At 38.6% G+C, this 16,368-nt stretch overlaps 1 protein-coding gene across 1 annotated transcript; it reads left to right on the top strand.

The window, feature by feature from the left end:
• Positions 1–13: 13 nt before the first annotated feature.
• On the top strand, positions 14–16,078 carry uba3 (ubiquitin-like modifier activating enzyme 3). The gene is made up of 18 exons (XM_061903211.1): positions 14–334; positions 438–476; positions 3,210–3,321; positions 3,405–3,485; positions 3,556–3,638; positions 11,536–11,616; positions 11,724–11,767; positions 11,846–11,910; positions 11,992–12,147; positions 12,355–12,457; positions 12,545–12,655; positions 12,725–12,778; positions 13,983–14,019; positions 14,115–14,196; positions 14,401–14,501; positions 14,909–14,972; positions 15,055–15,109; positions 15,184–16,078. Exons 1-18 carry the CDS (start codon positions 315–317, stop codon positions 15,270–15,272), a joined length of 1,377 nt encoding a protein of 458 aa, XP_061759195.1. The 5' UTR covers positions 14–314; the 3' UTR covers positions 15,273–16,078.
• The last annotated feature ends 290 nt before the right edge of the window (positions 16,079–16,368 follow it).

Here is a 16,368-nt window from a genome sequence, read left to right as displayed (position 1 = left end):
CTCGCGAGACTTCACACATCTCGTCGTGAAATGTCCCGCTGCGTTGCAGGCGAGATCTCCCAGCGAGAGTCTAAAAACTACAATTTACCATGTCAAACGTCTCAATGTTTTGGTGTAAAAAGATGTACATCGTTGTTGACGTTTCGTATGAATGGTAGTGAGTTAACCGTAACGACGGTGTAATCGCGCGTTATTGTGAAAAACAGAACAAAGCTTTTCCTGGTTGCGTTTCCCCGAAGCTGCGCACAAGCCACGCAGCTTTGACGCTCGCGGGCTTCCGTCCCTCATATTCGAGGACATGGGACCGTGAAAGTATGGCGGATGCCGAGGAGCCGTAAGTCTCAATGGACGAAAAATGCCATTTAGTTGGAGTTAAACCTCTGACGGTTTGACCTTAACGCGGCATGCTTCTAATCTAGTCACATTTTTTCTTCCAGGGAGAAGAAAAGAAGGCGAATAGAGGACCTGACTGAGAAGTTAGTGACGAAAGCTAATGAAAGGTCTCTGCCCGGCAGCAGCGGCGCATTTCCGCAGTGATCCGCCGCTGCTGCCGGGCAGGAGACATGGAAATTAATGTTGTTGTTTTTTTGGTTTTTTTTTAGCGAGACTAAGCCTGAATAAGCATGTTTTACTGTTAATTTTTGAACACAGTTTCCAGATTGCTCTCACAAACCATTTTTTGAATGACAAATCCAATAATAACCACTTACACCCACTGGTCACATTATTAGGTACACGAATATAAATCCTACAAGTAACTCTCTTTAGCAGCCACATTATTTTGGGGAACTGAATATGACTGGGTGAAAATTCATGATTTTTTAACAAGACCCTGCCTAAATTAGCATATTTTACTGTTAATTTGTAAACACAGTTTCCAAACTATGCTCTTTCAAACCATGTTTTTAATGACAAACCCAGTAATAACCAGTTACACCCACTGGCCACATTATTAGGTACAAAAAAGAAATCCTAGAAGTAATACTGTTCTGTATGTATGTTATGTTTAGGCAGCCACATTATTTTGGAAAACTGAATATGACTGGGGGAAAATTCATGATTTCTGGAAAGACCCTGCCTAAAGAAGCCCGTCTTATTGTTAAATTTTAAACACAATTTCCAGGCTATGCTCTTAAAAAACATATTTTGATTGACAACCCCAATAATAACCAGTTCCACCCACTGGCTAAATTATTAGGTACAAAACAGAAATCCTAGAAGTAATACTGTTCTGTATGTATGTTATGTTTAAGCAGCCACATTATTTTGGGGAACTGAATATGACTGGATGAAAATTCATTACTTTTAGCAAGACCCTGCCTAAATAAGCCCGTGTTCCTGTTAATTTCTAAACATAGTTTCCAGACTATGCTCTTACAAACCATTTTTTGATTGACAAACCCAATAATAACCAGTTACACCCACCTGATATTAGGTACAAAAATAGAAATCCTAGAAGTAATAATGTTCTGTATGTATGTTATATTTAGGCAGCCACATTATTTTGGAAACTGAGTTTTGACTGGATGAAAATTGATATTTTTTCGAGCAAGACCCTGCCATAATAAGCCTGTTTTACTGTTAATTTCTAAACACAGTTTCAAGACTGTACTCTTACAAACCATTTTTTGAATGACAAACCCAATAATAAACAGTTACACCCACTGGTCACATTATTAGGTACAAAAATATAATTACTACAAGTAATACTGTTCTGTATGTATGTTACTTTAGGCAGCCCATTTATTTTGGAGAACTGAATGTGACTGGATGAAAATTTATATTTTTTTAGCAAGACCCTGCCTAAATAAGCCCGTCTTACTGTTAATTTTTAAACACAGTTTGCAGACTATGCTTTTACAAACCATTTTTTGATCGTCAAACCCATAATAACCAGTTACACCCACTGGCCACATTATTAGGTACACAAATACAAAATCCTAAAAGTAATTCTGTTCTGTATGTGTTATGTTTAGGCAGCCACATTATTTTGGAGAACTGAGTATGACTGGATGAAAATGTAACATTTTTTAGATAGACCCTGCCTAAATAAGCTTGTCTTACTGTTAATTTCTAAACACAGTTTCCACACTATGCTCTTACAAACTATTTTTTAAATGACAAACCCAATAATAACCAGTTACACCCACTGGCCACGTTATTAGGTACAAAAATATAAATCCTAGAAGTAATACTGTATTGTATGTATGTTATGTGTAGGCAGCCACATTATTTTGGAGAACTGAATATGAAAGGATATGACTGATATATTCAGGGCAGCACGGTGGATCAGGGGTTAGTGCCTGTGCCTCACAATACAAAAGTCATGGGTTCAATCTTCGGGTCTTTCTGTTTAGAGTTTGCATGTTCTCCACGTGACTGCCTGGTTTCTCTCCGTGTACTCCAGCTTCCTCCCACCTTCAAAGACATGCACCCTGGGAAAGGTTGATTGGCAACACTAAATTGGCCCTAGTGTGTGAATGTGAGTGTGAATGTTGTCTGTCTATCTGTGTTGGACCTGTGATGAGGTGGCGACTTCTCCAGCGTGTACCCCGCCTTCCACCCGAATGCAACTGGGATAGGCTCCAGCCCCCCCGCGACCCTGAAAGGGACAAGCGGTAGACAATGGATGGATGGATGACTGACACGATATTGTGTGCGTTGTAACGAAAATTTAAACCAAATTGGGGAAAATGCGACCACTATGAACAATGTTTTGGTGTTTAAAAACAGCCAATCAACTGAGATTTCTGTTCAATACAACTAGGACTAAATATAACAAATATTAGTTGGAAAAAAATACACCATTAGGTGTTTTGCTTTTCAATCATTAAAGTTAGACCATATCCAACATATCTAACATATCCAATAAGTAATGTTGAAAAAAATTGAAGCAGCAACTTTTCTAAATTAAAAGGCTGTTGCTGTTTCAATCAGTATCTCCATGATCACAATGAAAATCATTCTATAGTTATTAAGTCTACGGTACTTAGAAAACTCAGTCACAAACCTTGTTGGCACAAATTACGGCACTTGGGTATATGGATAGGAACATATAAGGTGTACCTAATAAAGTGTGTTGTCTTAACATTAACATTGTATGAATCATACTTTAAAACAAATCATTCTGTATTGATCAAATATTTAATCATTGTTAATTGTGATATGTTGGATGTACCAATGCGAGTAAGTGTATTTTGTGTTTCTAGAATGGCTGTTGACGGTGGCGCCTGCGACTGGGACGGCCGGTGGAATCACGTGAGAAAGTTTCTGGAGAGACCTGGACCGTTCACGCATCCTGACTTTGAGCCGAGCACAGAGGTGAGGGAGGACACATTATAAGGGATATTTTGTTGTGAGCGATTAGATTGTAATGATTCTGATTAGTGCGTCTTTTGCCTAAGTCTTTACAGTTCTTGTTGGAGACATGCAATATTTTGGTGATCGGCGCAGGCGGGCTTGGATGTGAGCTGCTTAAAGATTTGGTAGGAAATGGATTTAAAACAAACCTGTGTACAGCTTTGGTCTAACACAGGCTCATTGTTGTTATTGTAGGCTCTGTCTGGGTTCCGCCTCATTCATGTGGTCGACATGGATACTATTGACATGTCCAACCTGAATAGGCAGTTTCTTTTCAGGTAAGTAAAAACTCAAAAGTAAGAAAGGTCATAATTAACATCGCCAGCAATTTTTTTTTTTAGTTAAGGTTACACTATAGAAAAAAAAGTAAATTATTGTGTATCAAGGCATCACCAAACCCACATTTTTGAAAGTTCCAAAAACAACGTCCAAAGTAGTTCAAATTGATAAAGGAAGCGATAAAGTGACAACCAAGTTTATTTAAAATTTCAGGAAAAAGTATTTTTTGGTGGTTTTATGAAGGGCAACGATTATTATTAAGCGATCATTTCCCATTAATTTAATCAATGTAAGAACATTACTAATACTTTTTTTTTCTTAATTATCAGGCTACAGAACACACTAATGATAACTGTACCCAAAGGCGCCAATCCCATGGGTGCTTGATGTTAACTTTCAATCTTTAAAATCATTTTTGAAAAATCAACCTTGTTGTAGTTAATTTTGTGGCGAGTTTGGTCTGTTTCACAAAATAATAAAGCCAAAAATCATATGAGATATTAACTTGGCTTAACATCTATATATTTTTTTTAATACACACACAACGAGCACCAACTGGCAGAAATGTAGATTGGCGCCTATGGCTGCACCTACCTAATTTTTGGACAAAATGTATTTTGTACTTATATTGGCAGTGCACGTCTATTAGTTGCAGGTGTACACATTTAACAATAAATATTTACACAGGCGCGTTTGTTCATTCCCAAATTTAACAAAAGACAGACCACCAAGAGATTTTCTTTTTTGTTGTCGGAGTTAAAAGCATTCAGGGTTGCTTTTTCCGGTGTTTTCTTGGCCTTGCTTTCGCATGGGTCTCAAAGCGGGTGTGTGCCTTCTGTTTTGGCATGTGGCAGCGTGGTTTCCTTTTTCGATTTCTGTGTGGATAGCTTTTGGCTTTGGGATAGGGTTGTGTGCATTTCACCGTGTCTTTTCGATGACTTAGGTGAGTCTATAATGTGCTAAATGCTGACTGAATGATTGTTTGAATAGAGGTAGGAATCTTTGGGCACCTTACGATTCGATTACGATTCAGAAGCTATTGTTCGATTAAAAGTTGATTATTGACACAAGTTTAATTTATGTATATTGGTGCAGTTATACATTTCTTTTTTGTTTCACTAAATAAGCATTTATCACTTGTAACTTTTTAAAGCAGTGCATTTATAATAAGAAACAGTCAAAATTAACTCCCATCACATTTATTAAATTAATGGAAATGTGTGCAAAACTGGAACATGAGTGCCCTAATAAATAAATAAAGGATCTTGTCGGATCTCTCGATGAGGTGGCTTGCTCCAGTCAGACAAATTTTCAAACTTTCTGCATTACTTTATTTACAATAAATACATAGATTATCGATTATTGACGTTTACTAATCGATTTTATAATCGGCCATTTCCAGATTGTGATCCATCTAAAAATCCTTTATTTCCCCAACCTCTATGTGTGAATGCGCTTGCAATAATGTCAACAATTTTATTGATCTGAAGTGACAAAGCTAAATTTTTTTTGGCTGCATGTGATGCTTTTGAATTTGAAAAAATAAATTAGCCGCAGCATTGTAAAAAGTGCAGGGTTCAAAGTGTGGGAAACAAGTATTGGCTTAAAGACCGAAAAATTACGCTACTATCGTTTCCAAGACTTTGGATGCAACCTGTGTAACCTTTTTTACTTTTCGCAAGTTTCCTTTTTTGTGTGTTTAAAACATTAATGAGATTCCATTGGTAAAAATTGCTGTCTCATTCAAATATGAACTATTTATATTATATAATTTTTTGTAAATTTTACAAAGCATGTTAAAAATGAACAAAACAATGACAACAGTTTGACTTTGTGAGAGCCTTTGACTAGGTTATTGTGCATCCACTAAATACATAGAACTATCAGGGTTTCCCCTTAATGCAGTGGTGTCCAAAGTTGGCCCGGGGGCCATTTGCGGCCCGCAGCTAATCGTTTACCGGCCCGCCACACATTCTGCAAAAATTGCAAAATTGATAGTATTGCAAAAATAAAAAAAAACATTTAAAAAAAGTGGAATGAGGTAAAATCTAATGAGAAAAAGTGGCAATGTTGACATAAAGGTGCCATGCAGGCAGTTTTTTTTTCCTTTTGTCTTTATTTTCTTTTTTTTCCATTGCTCAAAAAAATAGGACCAAAAAAAATGTATGTTATAATGAATTATTACTTAAAAATTATCACTTTAAAATGTTTTATGTGGAAAAAATATTGCATATGTTGTGTGGTTGCCATATAAAAACATCAAAGTTTTGACAAAAGAACATAAATAATAGTTGGAACATAAAATCGACAGATATATCAGAAGTTGATCTTGAAATTTAAGTATTAAAAGTAAAAAAAACCTAATACAAATGTATCACTTTATGATTGGGGAACCTTTCGGATCTCAAATATATTTAGTAGGATTTTATCTCTCTTTTCACTGTGATTACTCAAAAATAATATATAATTAAAATCAATGGTGTCCTGCATTATTGATCTTTGAGGGCTTTAATTGCTAAATAAAGGAACTCTCCTCAAGGAATCAATAAAAGTACTATCCATCTATCTACAAACCCCGTTTCCATATGAGTTGGGAAATTGTGTTAGATGTAAATATAAACAGAATACAATGATTTGCAAATCATTTTCAACCCATATTCAGTTGAATATGCTACAAAGAAAACATATTTAATGTTCAAACTGATGAACATTTTTTTTGTGCAAATAATAATAACTTTAGAATTTGATACCAGCAACTTGTGACAAAAAAGTTGGGAAAGGTGGCAATAAATACTGATAAAGTTGAGCAATGCTCATCAAACACTTATTTGGAACATCCCACTGGTGTGCAGGCTAATTGGGAACAGGTGGGTGCCATGATTGGGTATAAAAGCAGCTTCCATGAAATGGTAAGTAATTCACAAACAAGGATGGGGTGAGGGTCAACACTTTGTACGCAAATTGTCGAACAGTTTTAGAACAACATTTGTCAACGAGCTATTGCAAAGAATTTAGAGATTTTACCATCGACGGTCTGTAAAATCATCAAAAAGTTCAGAGAATCTGGAGAAATCACTGCACGTAAGCGATGATATTACGGACCTTTGATCCCTCAGGGGATACTGCATCAAAATCCGACATCAGTGTGTAAAGGATATCACCACATTGGCTCAGGAACACTTCATAAAACCACTGTCAGTTACTACAGTTAGTCACTACATCTCTCAGTGCAAGTTAAAACTCTTCTATGCAAAGCCAAACCCATTTATCAACAATATCCTGAAACGGCGCCGGCTTCTCTGGGCCCGAGCTCACCGAAGATAGACTGATGCAAAGTGGAAAGGTGTTCTATGGTTTGACGAGTCCACGTTTCAAATTATATTTGGAAACAGAGGACGTGGTGTCCTCCAGAACAAAGAGGAAAATAACCATTCAGATTGTTATAGGCACAAAGTTCAAAAGCCAGCATCTGTGATGGTATGGGGGTGTATTAGTGCCCAAGGCATGGGTAACTTACACATCTGTGAAGGCAAAATTAATGCTGAAAGATCCATACAGGTTTTGGAACAAAATATGTTGTCATCCAAGCAACGTTATCATGGACGCCCCTGCTTATTTCAGGTAGACAAGTGTTACAACAGCGTGGCTTCATGAAAAAAAGAGTGCGCCTGCAGTCCAGACCTGTCCCCCATCGAAAATGTGTGGCGCATTATGAAGCGTAAAATACGACAGCGGAGACCCCGGACTGTTGAACCACTGAAGCTCTACATAAGACAAGAATGGGAAATAATTCCACTTTAAAAGCTTCAACAATTAGTTTCCTCAGTTCCCAAACTTTTATTGAGTGTTGTTAAAAGAAAAGGTGATGTAACACAGTGGTGAACATGCCCTTTCCCAACTATGGCACGTGTTGCAGCCATGAAATTCTAAGTTAATTCATCATCATCATCATCATCATCTTCCGCTTATCCGAGGTCGGGTCGCGGGGGCAACAGCCTAAGCAGGGAAACCCAGACTTCCCTCTCCCCAGCCACTTCGTCTAGCTCTTCCCGGGGGATCCCGAGGCGTTCCCAGGCCAGCCGGGAGACATAGTCTTCCCAACGTGTCCTGGGTCTTCCCCGTGGCCTCCTACCGGTTGGACGTGCCCTAAACACCTCCCTAGGGAGGCGTTCGGGTGGCATCCTGACCAGATGCCCGAACCACCTCATCTGGCTCCTCTCGATGTGAAGGAGCAGCGGCTTTACTTTGAGCTCCTCCCGGATGGCAGAGCTTCTCACCCTATCTCTAAGGGAGAGCCCCGCCACACGGCGGAGGAAACTCATTTCGGCCGCTTGTACCCGTGATCTTATCCTTTCGGTCATGACCCAAAGCTCATGACCATAGGTGAGGATGGGAACGTAGATCGACCGGTAAATTGAGAGCTTTGCCTTCCGGCTCAGCTCCTTCTTCACCACAACGGACCGGTACAACGTCCGCATTAACGCCTAAGTTAATTATTATTTGCAAAAAAAATAAAGTTTATGAGTTTGAACGTCAAATATGCTGTCTTTGTAGTGCAGTCAACTGATTATGGGTTAAAAAAGGATTTGCAATTTATTGTATTCCGTTTATAGTTATATCTAACACAATTTCCAAACTCATGTGGAAATGGGGTTTGTATTTAAATACTGCATATTTCAGTTTTACTATAAAAAAACAAAGTTGTCTCTGACAAAAAAGGCATAAAACCTTATTTGTTTTACTTTATATCAACCTCAAGTTGATATAGAGATTTACTGTAAGTATTAAATAAAAAATAATAATACTAATTTGACTTATTTTTAACATTTCAGTGACTGAGACCCTCTATGCTCCCCAGGAGCCCTAAGGATTAAAAAAAAAAATCCATATATTTTGTTATGGTTTGAAAATGAAAAATATCAAAATGGCCCACGCATGCTTAAATTTTTCCATATGCGGCCATCTGTGGAAAAAGTTTGGACACCCCTGTCTTAATGTAACTAAATGTGGCCGACCGCCACCTCATAGTCATTGCCGCCAGATCTTGAAAATAAGTTTTTCTTAACAGGAAAACAAATTAAAATATTATGAATGTTGTCTGTCTATCTGTGTTGGCCCTGTGATGAGGTGGCGACTTGTCCAGGGTGTACCCCGCCGGGATAGGCTCCAACATCCCCCACAACCCTGAGAGGGACAAGCAGTAGAAAATGGATGGATGATGTATTGTAGCCCCTAGAAGAGGTCACACAAAGTCCGACACTATAATTGCCAATCTTATGATAACAACGGCACAATTCCAACAGGTTTTGCCTCCTGTGCAAACACTTTTGTCTCTGTGCTTCTCCAGACACAATTCCCTTCCAGGCCCTGACGGTGTGTTTGGAATCATGGGAAAATTAACATAAAATCGAAACCACACAAACATGAAACATTACCACCAGCTTGTCGGTTCTGTATGAATGTATAGCCTATCATTTGCGCACTATTGACGAGTGATGCACCGAAAACTCGGCCATCGAAAAAAGAGGTTAATCACCGAAAACAGTGCTGCCAAAACTGGATGTTAACAAGACATTGTCCAGAGCAGGGGTGTCAGACGTACGGCCCACGGGCCGGATCAGGCCCGCGAATAGGTTTTATCCCGCCCGCGGGATGAGTTTGCTAAGTATACAAATTAACCTGAAATTTTGGAATGAAAGAAACAGCTCTTCTACATGTATCTATTGGATGTTGCAATTCTTTGTATCTCTGTAGCTCAGGGGTTGACAACCCGCGGCTCCGGAGCAGCATGCGGCTCTTGGATCACTCTGATGTGGCTCAGCTGCATACTTGTCGACCCCCCCCCCATTTACCGGGAGGTTTTCCAAATTTCATTGCCTCTCCGAAAATCTCCCCAGGATTACATTCTCAGATTTTCACCCAGACAACAATATTAAGGCCAGGCCGTGATGGCAATGCCTTAAATGTCTTCTCGACCATGTCATAGCGTCCGCTTTTTTACCATGCTATCTGAGTGCCGGCCGGCCACATCTAGTGTGCGGCTGCTGACAACGCACAAGCGACTGCAAGGCATAGTTGTTCAACAGCCATACAGGTTACACTGAGGGTTGTGATATAAACAACTTTAGCACTCTTACTTATATGTGCCACACTGTGAACCCACATCAAACAAGAATGACAAACACATTTCGGGAGAACATTCGCACTGTAACACATTATAAACGCAACAGAACAAATACCCAGAATCCCATGAATTCCCCCCTCCGTGCGTTGGTTGAGGTGGGCGGGTTTGGGGAGGCGGGATTTGGTGCTAGCAGGGGTGTATAATGAAGCCCGGAAAAGTCAGGGATGCATGGGATTCTGGGTATTTGTTATGTTGCGTTTTGCGGCTGTTCTCCCAAAATGTGTTTGTCATTCTTGTTGGGTGTGGGTGGGTTCACAGTGTGGCGCATATTAGTAAGAGTGTTAAAGTTGTTTATATCACAACCCTCAGTGTAACCTGTATCGCTGTTGAGTAAGTATGCCTTGCACTCGCTTATGTGTGTCTGCAGAAGCCACATACAACATGCGAATGGGCTGGTAAGCTGTTTGTTATGGTTGTGGACGGCGCTAAACGCATTGTCATCAAAGCACGCCCTTATTATTGTTGTTTGGTGAAAACCAGCAGACAGTCGAGAGTAAGGTTGCTCTGAATCTCGGTAGTCTCCCGGAAAAATTTAGATGGTTGGCATATGTGATGTTGTCAAGCGGCATTCAAATAAAACTCACACTAATTTTAAATGTTCATATTAAGGTGCGGGCCATGTGTCTGAGACCCTGGTTAATACTTAGCACAAAGCAAAACAAAACTTTGTACCCTGTGTTATTTAATTTTAAATTTCAAGAGTCTTGTGGCTCCCATAGTTTTCTTTATTTTGTGAAACGGGTCGAAATGGCTCTTTGAGTGGTAAAGGTTGGCGACTCCTGCTGTAGATAATGGTACGCAAGTACAAAATAAACCAGATGATGTTAGTACATCAATCGAGGAAAATGATCAAACTACAAACATGGCATACTGTAATTTGATTTTGATTTTTTTTTTATCTTGATAGATTGAAAATGAACACCATTGAGTTGACTGATGAACATTATCACATCATTCATACAGAAAATATAAATAACGACAAATAAAGATAAAATACTATGAACCACAACATGCAAGTGTAAAAAAACAACATTGTGAATTGTACATTTTCAGAATGTGCTTCTTCTATTTTTAAACAAAGAAAACAATCTGAAGGTGTCTTTGTTTTTAAGTTATCGTGCAGGGATTTTACAAGTCCGGCCCACTTGGGAGTAGATTTTTCTCCATGTGGCCCCTGATCTAAAATGAGTTTGACACCCCTGGTCTAGAGCATTGTCAGCATGTCTACGACGAAGACGTAGACATGCGATCTACAAAATGTACTTATACTAAGAGGACAGGGGCGACTATTAAGGAGGGAAAGTCTAAATGGCGCAGCAGCGCCAAACACGATTAACTTTAAAAAAAAAATCTTACCATAGCAGATTATGAAAGTTATGCGATAATGTTATGTGACCACGCCCCCACCACTACAGGTATCTTTGCAATCCAGGGCAAACCCTGAATATCGAATGTGAAAACAAGCGATATCTATGGGATACTTTGTGTTCGTCTACAGCCATGCGTTTGTAGGTAATTTATGATTTATCTCCCTTAGCACAACCTATTTATATAATAAATAGAATCAAATTAACAATGGTTCAGATGAGATGCAATCAACATCTCAGCATTACATGTTTTTTGTTAACAGCCCACCGTATGAAACTTTGTTTTCCCTTGTAGTTTTATAAACACATTATTTAATTATCTTCTGTCTCAACTCGTCTCATCAGGTCTAAAGATGTTGGACGACCAAAAGCAGAAGTAGCGGCTGACTTTATTAACAGTCGCATCCCTGGATGTAAAGTTGTCCCGTATCCTTTTGGAGCAACCGTTGACTATGTCAAAAGAATCTGGATACACTTATGATTAATTAAAGGACATCACAATGCTTTTAATTCCTTATCAATTTGTTGTTCAGTCATTTCAAAAAAATCCAGGACTTCGACGATTCCTTCTACAGGCGTAAGTGTCTATATCGGATCAGCTAACAACTTCACAAACGCTTGCGGCTTTAATGTAACTCTTTTTGTCTGACTACAGAGTTCCACATTATCGTATGTGGGCTGGACTCCATCATCGCCAGACGATGGATGAACGGCATGCTGGTAGGCAGATGCACACTCTTCACTAGACACTCATCGAGTTTAGCAAGATGAGATTTAGCTAATTTTTGATGAGTTGTGTAGATATCGCTTTTGAGCTACGAAGATGGAATACTAGAGCCCAGCTCCATCATCCCACTTATTGACGGGGGCACAGAGGGCTTTAAAGGAAATGCTCGTGTCATTTTGCCTGGCATGACGGCGTGCATTGACTGCACACTGGAGCTGTACCCCCCGCAGGTAATGCTCACGTTAATTTGCAAGTTTTATTTGAAGCTTTCACAGCTGTCAAAATTTTAATTGGAATTGGATCTAAGTCCTCAACAAAAGACCAGTTTGATTAGGTTGATAACAGATGTGTCAACTCCGGGAACATCACTGAACTCAAATAAAGCAGTTCTTTGCACCCAATTATTGGTTTTAAGCGTGTCATTTTACAATACACAGATTAATTTCCCCATGTGCACCATTGCGTCTATGCCGAGGCTTCCTGAACATTGCATAGAATATGCCAGAATGTTGCAATGGCCGAAAGAAAAGCCATTTGGAGGTAAGCCTAAGAATGTACTGCATACACCTGCTATCTTTTTCTGTGAGGTGATTCTTGACCGTGAAGGATCATTGTTCAATGCTGCAGAAACCAGTTTAGATGGAGACAATCCCGAGCATATCCAGTGGGTGTTTGACAGAGCGCTAGAGCGAGCCGCACAGTTCAACATCACAGGAGTCACATACAGACTAACGCAAGGTAAACTTAACTGACCTTTCATTAGAACAGACAGCAGTTTGCATGTTTTAATGACACTTTCTGTTGCAGGAGTTGTGAAGCGGATCATTCCTGCCGTGGCATCAACTAATGCTGTTATTGCTGGTATGAAACTTTTGCTGCGACAGATTGGAAATATTTTTGGGGAAAATGTATTTGCTATGTACATTTGGCATTGCACCTATTAGAGGAATACCTTATTCTTGAGTTACCTTATTGGTGTTGCAGATATAATAGAGTATGACCGTTGCTGCAATCTAAATGACCAGACAAAATGTGTTGGTTGTCTTAAAAGTTTTCCTACCTGTTGGTACCTGTTTTTGTGCACTTGGGATTCCCGTAAATCCCGAAAAACTGAAATACAACCATGGGTAACAGATATTTATAAAAAAATATTGCCTTCTTTCAAATTTGCTCCAAACAAGTGTAGAATTTGAGACTTTAGATCCCTAATCTGTGAAACAAAATATATGCAGAATTTTTACCAAAGCACCACCATTACATGTTATGTACACCAGTGGTCCCCAACCACCGGGCACCAGGCCGCGGCTCGATTGGTACCGGGCCGCAGAATAATGTTTTACAAAAATTTTAATTTTTTATTAAATCAACATAAAAAACACAAGATACACTTACAATCCGTGCACCAATCCAAAAAACCTCCCCTTTTCATGACAAAAAAAAAGAAAAATAATCCCCTCCCCCAACCAGCCGGGCCGCGGGACAAAATTATCAAGCGTTGACCGGTCCGCAGCTACAAAAAGGTTGGGGACCACTGATGTAGACCACAAGGAAGTGTTTTAAATGTAAAAAAAACAATTATAAAACCCCTTTATGACATGATAATTTAGGTTTTATTTTGGAGGCAAAGCCTTGGACAATGAAAAAAACACTTAAGTTTTTTTAGTGGTAGTACTTTAGTTTCCAACATTTCGACACATATATGCTGTATAGTGTGTATCTACATTGGCCTGTTGGTTACCTAAACAATATGCATGCAGATTATCAGATTATATATTAGACATTACAGGTTATTCTGCTTTCTGTACCCAGAACAAAGACGTTTGTATGTTGTTAACAAGCCACTTTGACTCACTGATGTCATGATTTCTAGATATAGCCAGTGAATTACAAGCAGGCAACACAACTGCATCTTCCATCCGTGATGAGAAAACTTTACAATAAAGGGTTAACACAGTCCTTCTAAAATGCCTCAAATTTGTACAAATGTCTAAAGAGGAGGGATTCATTTGATTCTTTTTTTTCTTTTGCGGTCACTCATTGCACTTTTTTGTTTTGTTCCTCACAGCTGCATGTGCAGGTGAAGTTTTTAAAATTGCTACAAGGTGAGTGGTAAAAGCACATTTGAAACCGTTCAATAAATTCGCTGCTTTTTGCTATGAAGTTGCACTTCATTTATTATCTCCTTTTGCTATTGCAGTGCATATATTCCTTTAAATAATTATCTGGTCTTCAATGATGTGGATGGACTCTATACTTACAGTTTTGAAGCTGAAAGAAAGGTTTGTCGCACACAAAAAAATATCTGTACTGCATTTAAATTCAGATAGAGTTCATGGTTTATGAGCCATTCATTTACATAATTTAAACAACAAAACAATTTTCAACATGTAATTTGTTTGATCAATGACAATAAATCTGATATCTTCTCTGCAAATACATTTTACCCAGCCAATAACTTTGTCATTTGTGTTTTTGATGGGTAGGAAAACTGTTCAGCATGTAGCCAGGTGCCTCAAGACCTCCAGTTCCCACCGTCTGCAAAACTACAAGAGGTTTTAGAGTACCTGACAGAAAACGCCTCCTTGTGAGTAACACATTTCCATGTTTCCTCAAAGCAATAGTTCATATTGCTTCAGCACAGTACCTTTTGGCCATTCAGCAAAGAAGAGGAACATGGCTCATATTAGTGCAGAATGCAAACATGAGCAGAAAAGAATAGTCTGGGCTATAATCCATAAATTCCGGTTCTGTTTTTTGTTGTCACATTTAAATGACAATATTCTGTCAGCCAATCACTGGATTGCAGTGCAGTCTACACCAACCTACTCATATCATAGTGTCATATGGTTTGTTAGGATAAATATCACTTATTTTGGTTGGTACTCCCAAACCCCCCCCCACCTGACAATTTATGGCAATCAAATTGCCAAACCAAACTTTCCGGCTTGGTAAAAAAAATACAAGTCCACCTCCTTATTTTATTATTTCCAGACAAATGAAATCTCCAGCTATCACCACAACTCTGGAGGGCAAAAATAAGACTCTATACCTCCAGGTAATGTCACAAATCAGCATTCTGCTTTCAAAATATTTCAATGAAGGCTTTAGTAAATACACAGATTTGCTTTTAATTCCAGTCTGTTAAATCAATCGAGGAGCGAACCAGGCCAAACCTCTGCAAAACTTTGAAAGGTAACAACAACAAACTACAAATCTTCCTCTGTCCTTGAGTTGTTGACTTAATTTATCCTTGTCTTGTCATGCAGAGCTTGGCTTGTCGGACGGACAGGAACTAGCTGTGGCAGACATCACTACGCCTAAGACTGTCCTCTTCAAGCTCAATTTCACTGCCTGAATGCCATTTGGAATGCAAAGCACTGATGTGATGTTTGACATCCTTTGTCACAATGTTACTGTAGCGCATTTGATATGAGTGTAAATAGGACAAGTACCTTTTCACTTGTGCGATAGCATTAGTAATATTGTTTACTCGTGTGTGTGGGTGTGGGTGTGTGTGTGTGTCTGCGTGTGTGTCCGCGTGCGTTTATTCTCACATTGTTGCTCTTTTTGTCGTCAAACGAGAATAATGATATACTGTAATCCAGGTACATTATTGTCAACATAGAAGCTTTATCAGATCAGCAGCTGATCAGCTTCACATATTTGCTTCATGGCCATCTTTTTAAGATGAGTACTGCAGTATTTGATTTTTGTGGCAGAAACATTTGGATCTGATCTTTTTGAACACTTTCAAACTCAACCCCAGAAAAGAAACTCCAATAGGTAAACATTTCATTCACTTTCAACTCAAACCCCTGGATTCCTAATTATATTTGGAATCTGATAAAATGAATGTTCCAAAAGTTTGGAAGGGCCTAAAAGAATATGTTCCAATAGAAGACTTGAGACAGAATACCATAATTGAACTGAACAATAAGGCATACATACATGTGGCGTAAATAAGATGTTTAAACTAAAGGCGGACATTTTTCATCATGTTTTTTTATTTTAATATTTTTGTTACTTTAGAAGCTTGCTTGCCTGAGAAGTATCTATTCAGATCTGTAGAAGTTCCAGGGTAACCTTGAAAATACTCTTAATACACTACTGTATTGTCGAAAATATCTACTTAAATTAAAGGAAACCATGCAGAAAATGTCATTTGGTTTGTTGTCATTTTAAAAGAAACACTATCAAATTAAATCATCAAAGATTCCACCAAAAACTTGATTCTGATAGAACAGCAATTTATTGAATGTGTATAATATCATGTTACAGTAAGATATACGTAACATTTTTAAACATTTCTTATTTGGTAGGTAATAAAGGGTCTTAAATTACTTTTCATACAAACTTAAGAACAACATAATAAAAAGGAGGCACACAAACTAAAAGCACCGTACAAGATAAGCACGAGTTTATAATAATTAAAAAACCCTGAATAATTATAC

The sequence above is a fragment of the Nerophis ophidion genome, linkage group LG06, assembly GCF_033978795.1.
Source record: "Nerophis ophidion isolate RoL-2023_Sa linkage group LG06, RoL_Noph_v1.0, whole genome shotgun sequence".
Taxonomy (NCBI): domain Eukaryota; kingdom Metazoa; phylum Chordata; class Actinopteri; order Syngnathiformes; family Syngnathidae; genus Nerophis; species Nerophis ophidion.
The sequence above is the reverse complement of the archived record's forward strand: the minus strand, read 5'-3'. Positions and strand labels throughout refer to the sequence as shown.

Excerpts from the sequence above, each read along its gene's own strand:
- uba3 (XM_061903211.1), top strand. The coding sequence starts at position 315 with ATGGCGGATGCCGAGGAGCC. Across the intron at positions 11,617-11,723 it reads CCTGGATGTAAAGTTGTCCC|TCATTTCAAAAAAATCCAGG; the intron begins GTATCCTTTTGG and ends TTTGTTGTTCAG. Across the intron at positions 12,779-13,982 it reads AACTAATGCTGTTATTGCTG|CTGCATGTGCAGGTGAAGTT; the intron begins GTATGAAACTTT and ends TGTTCCTCACAG.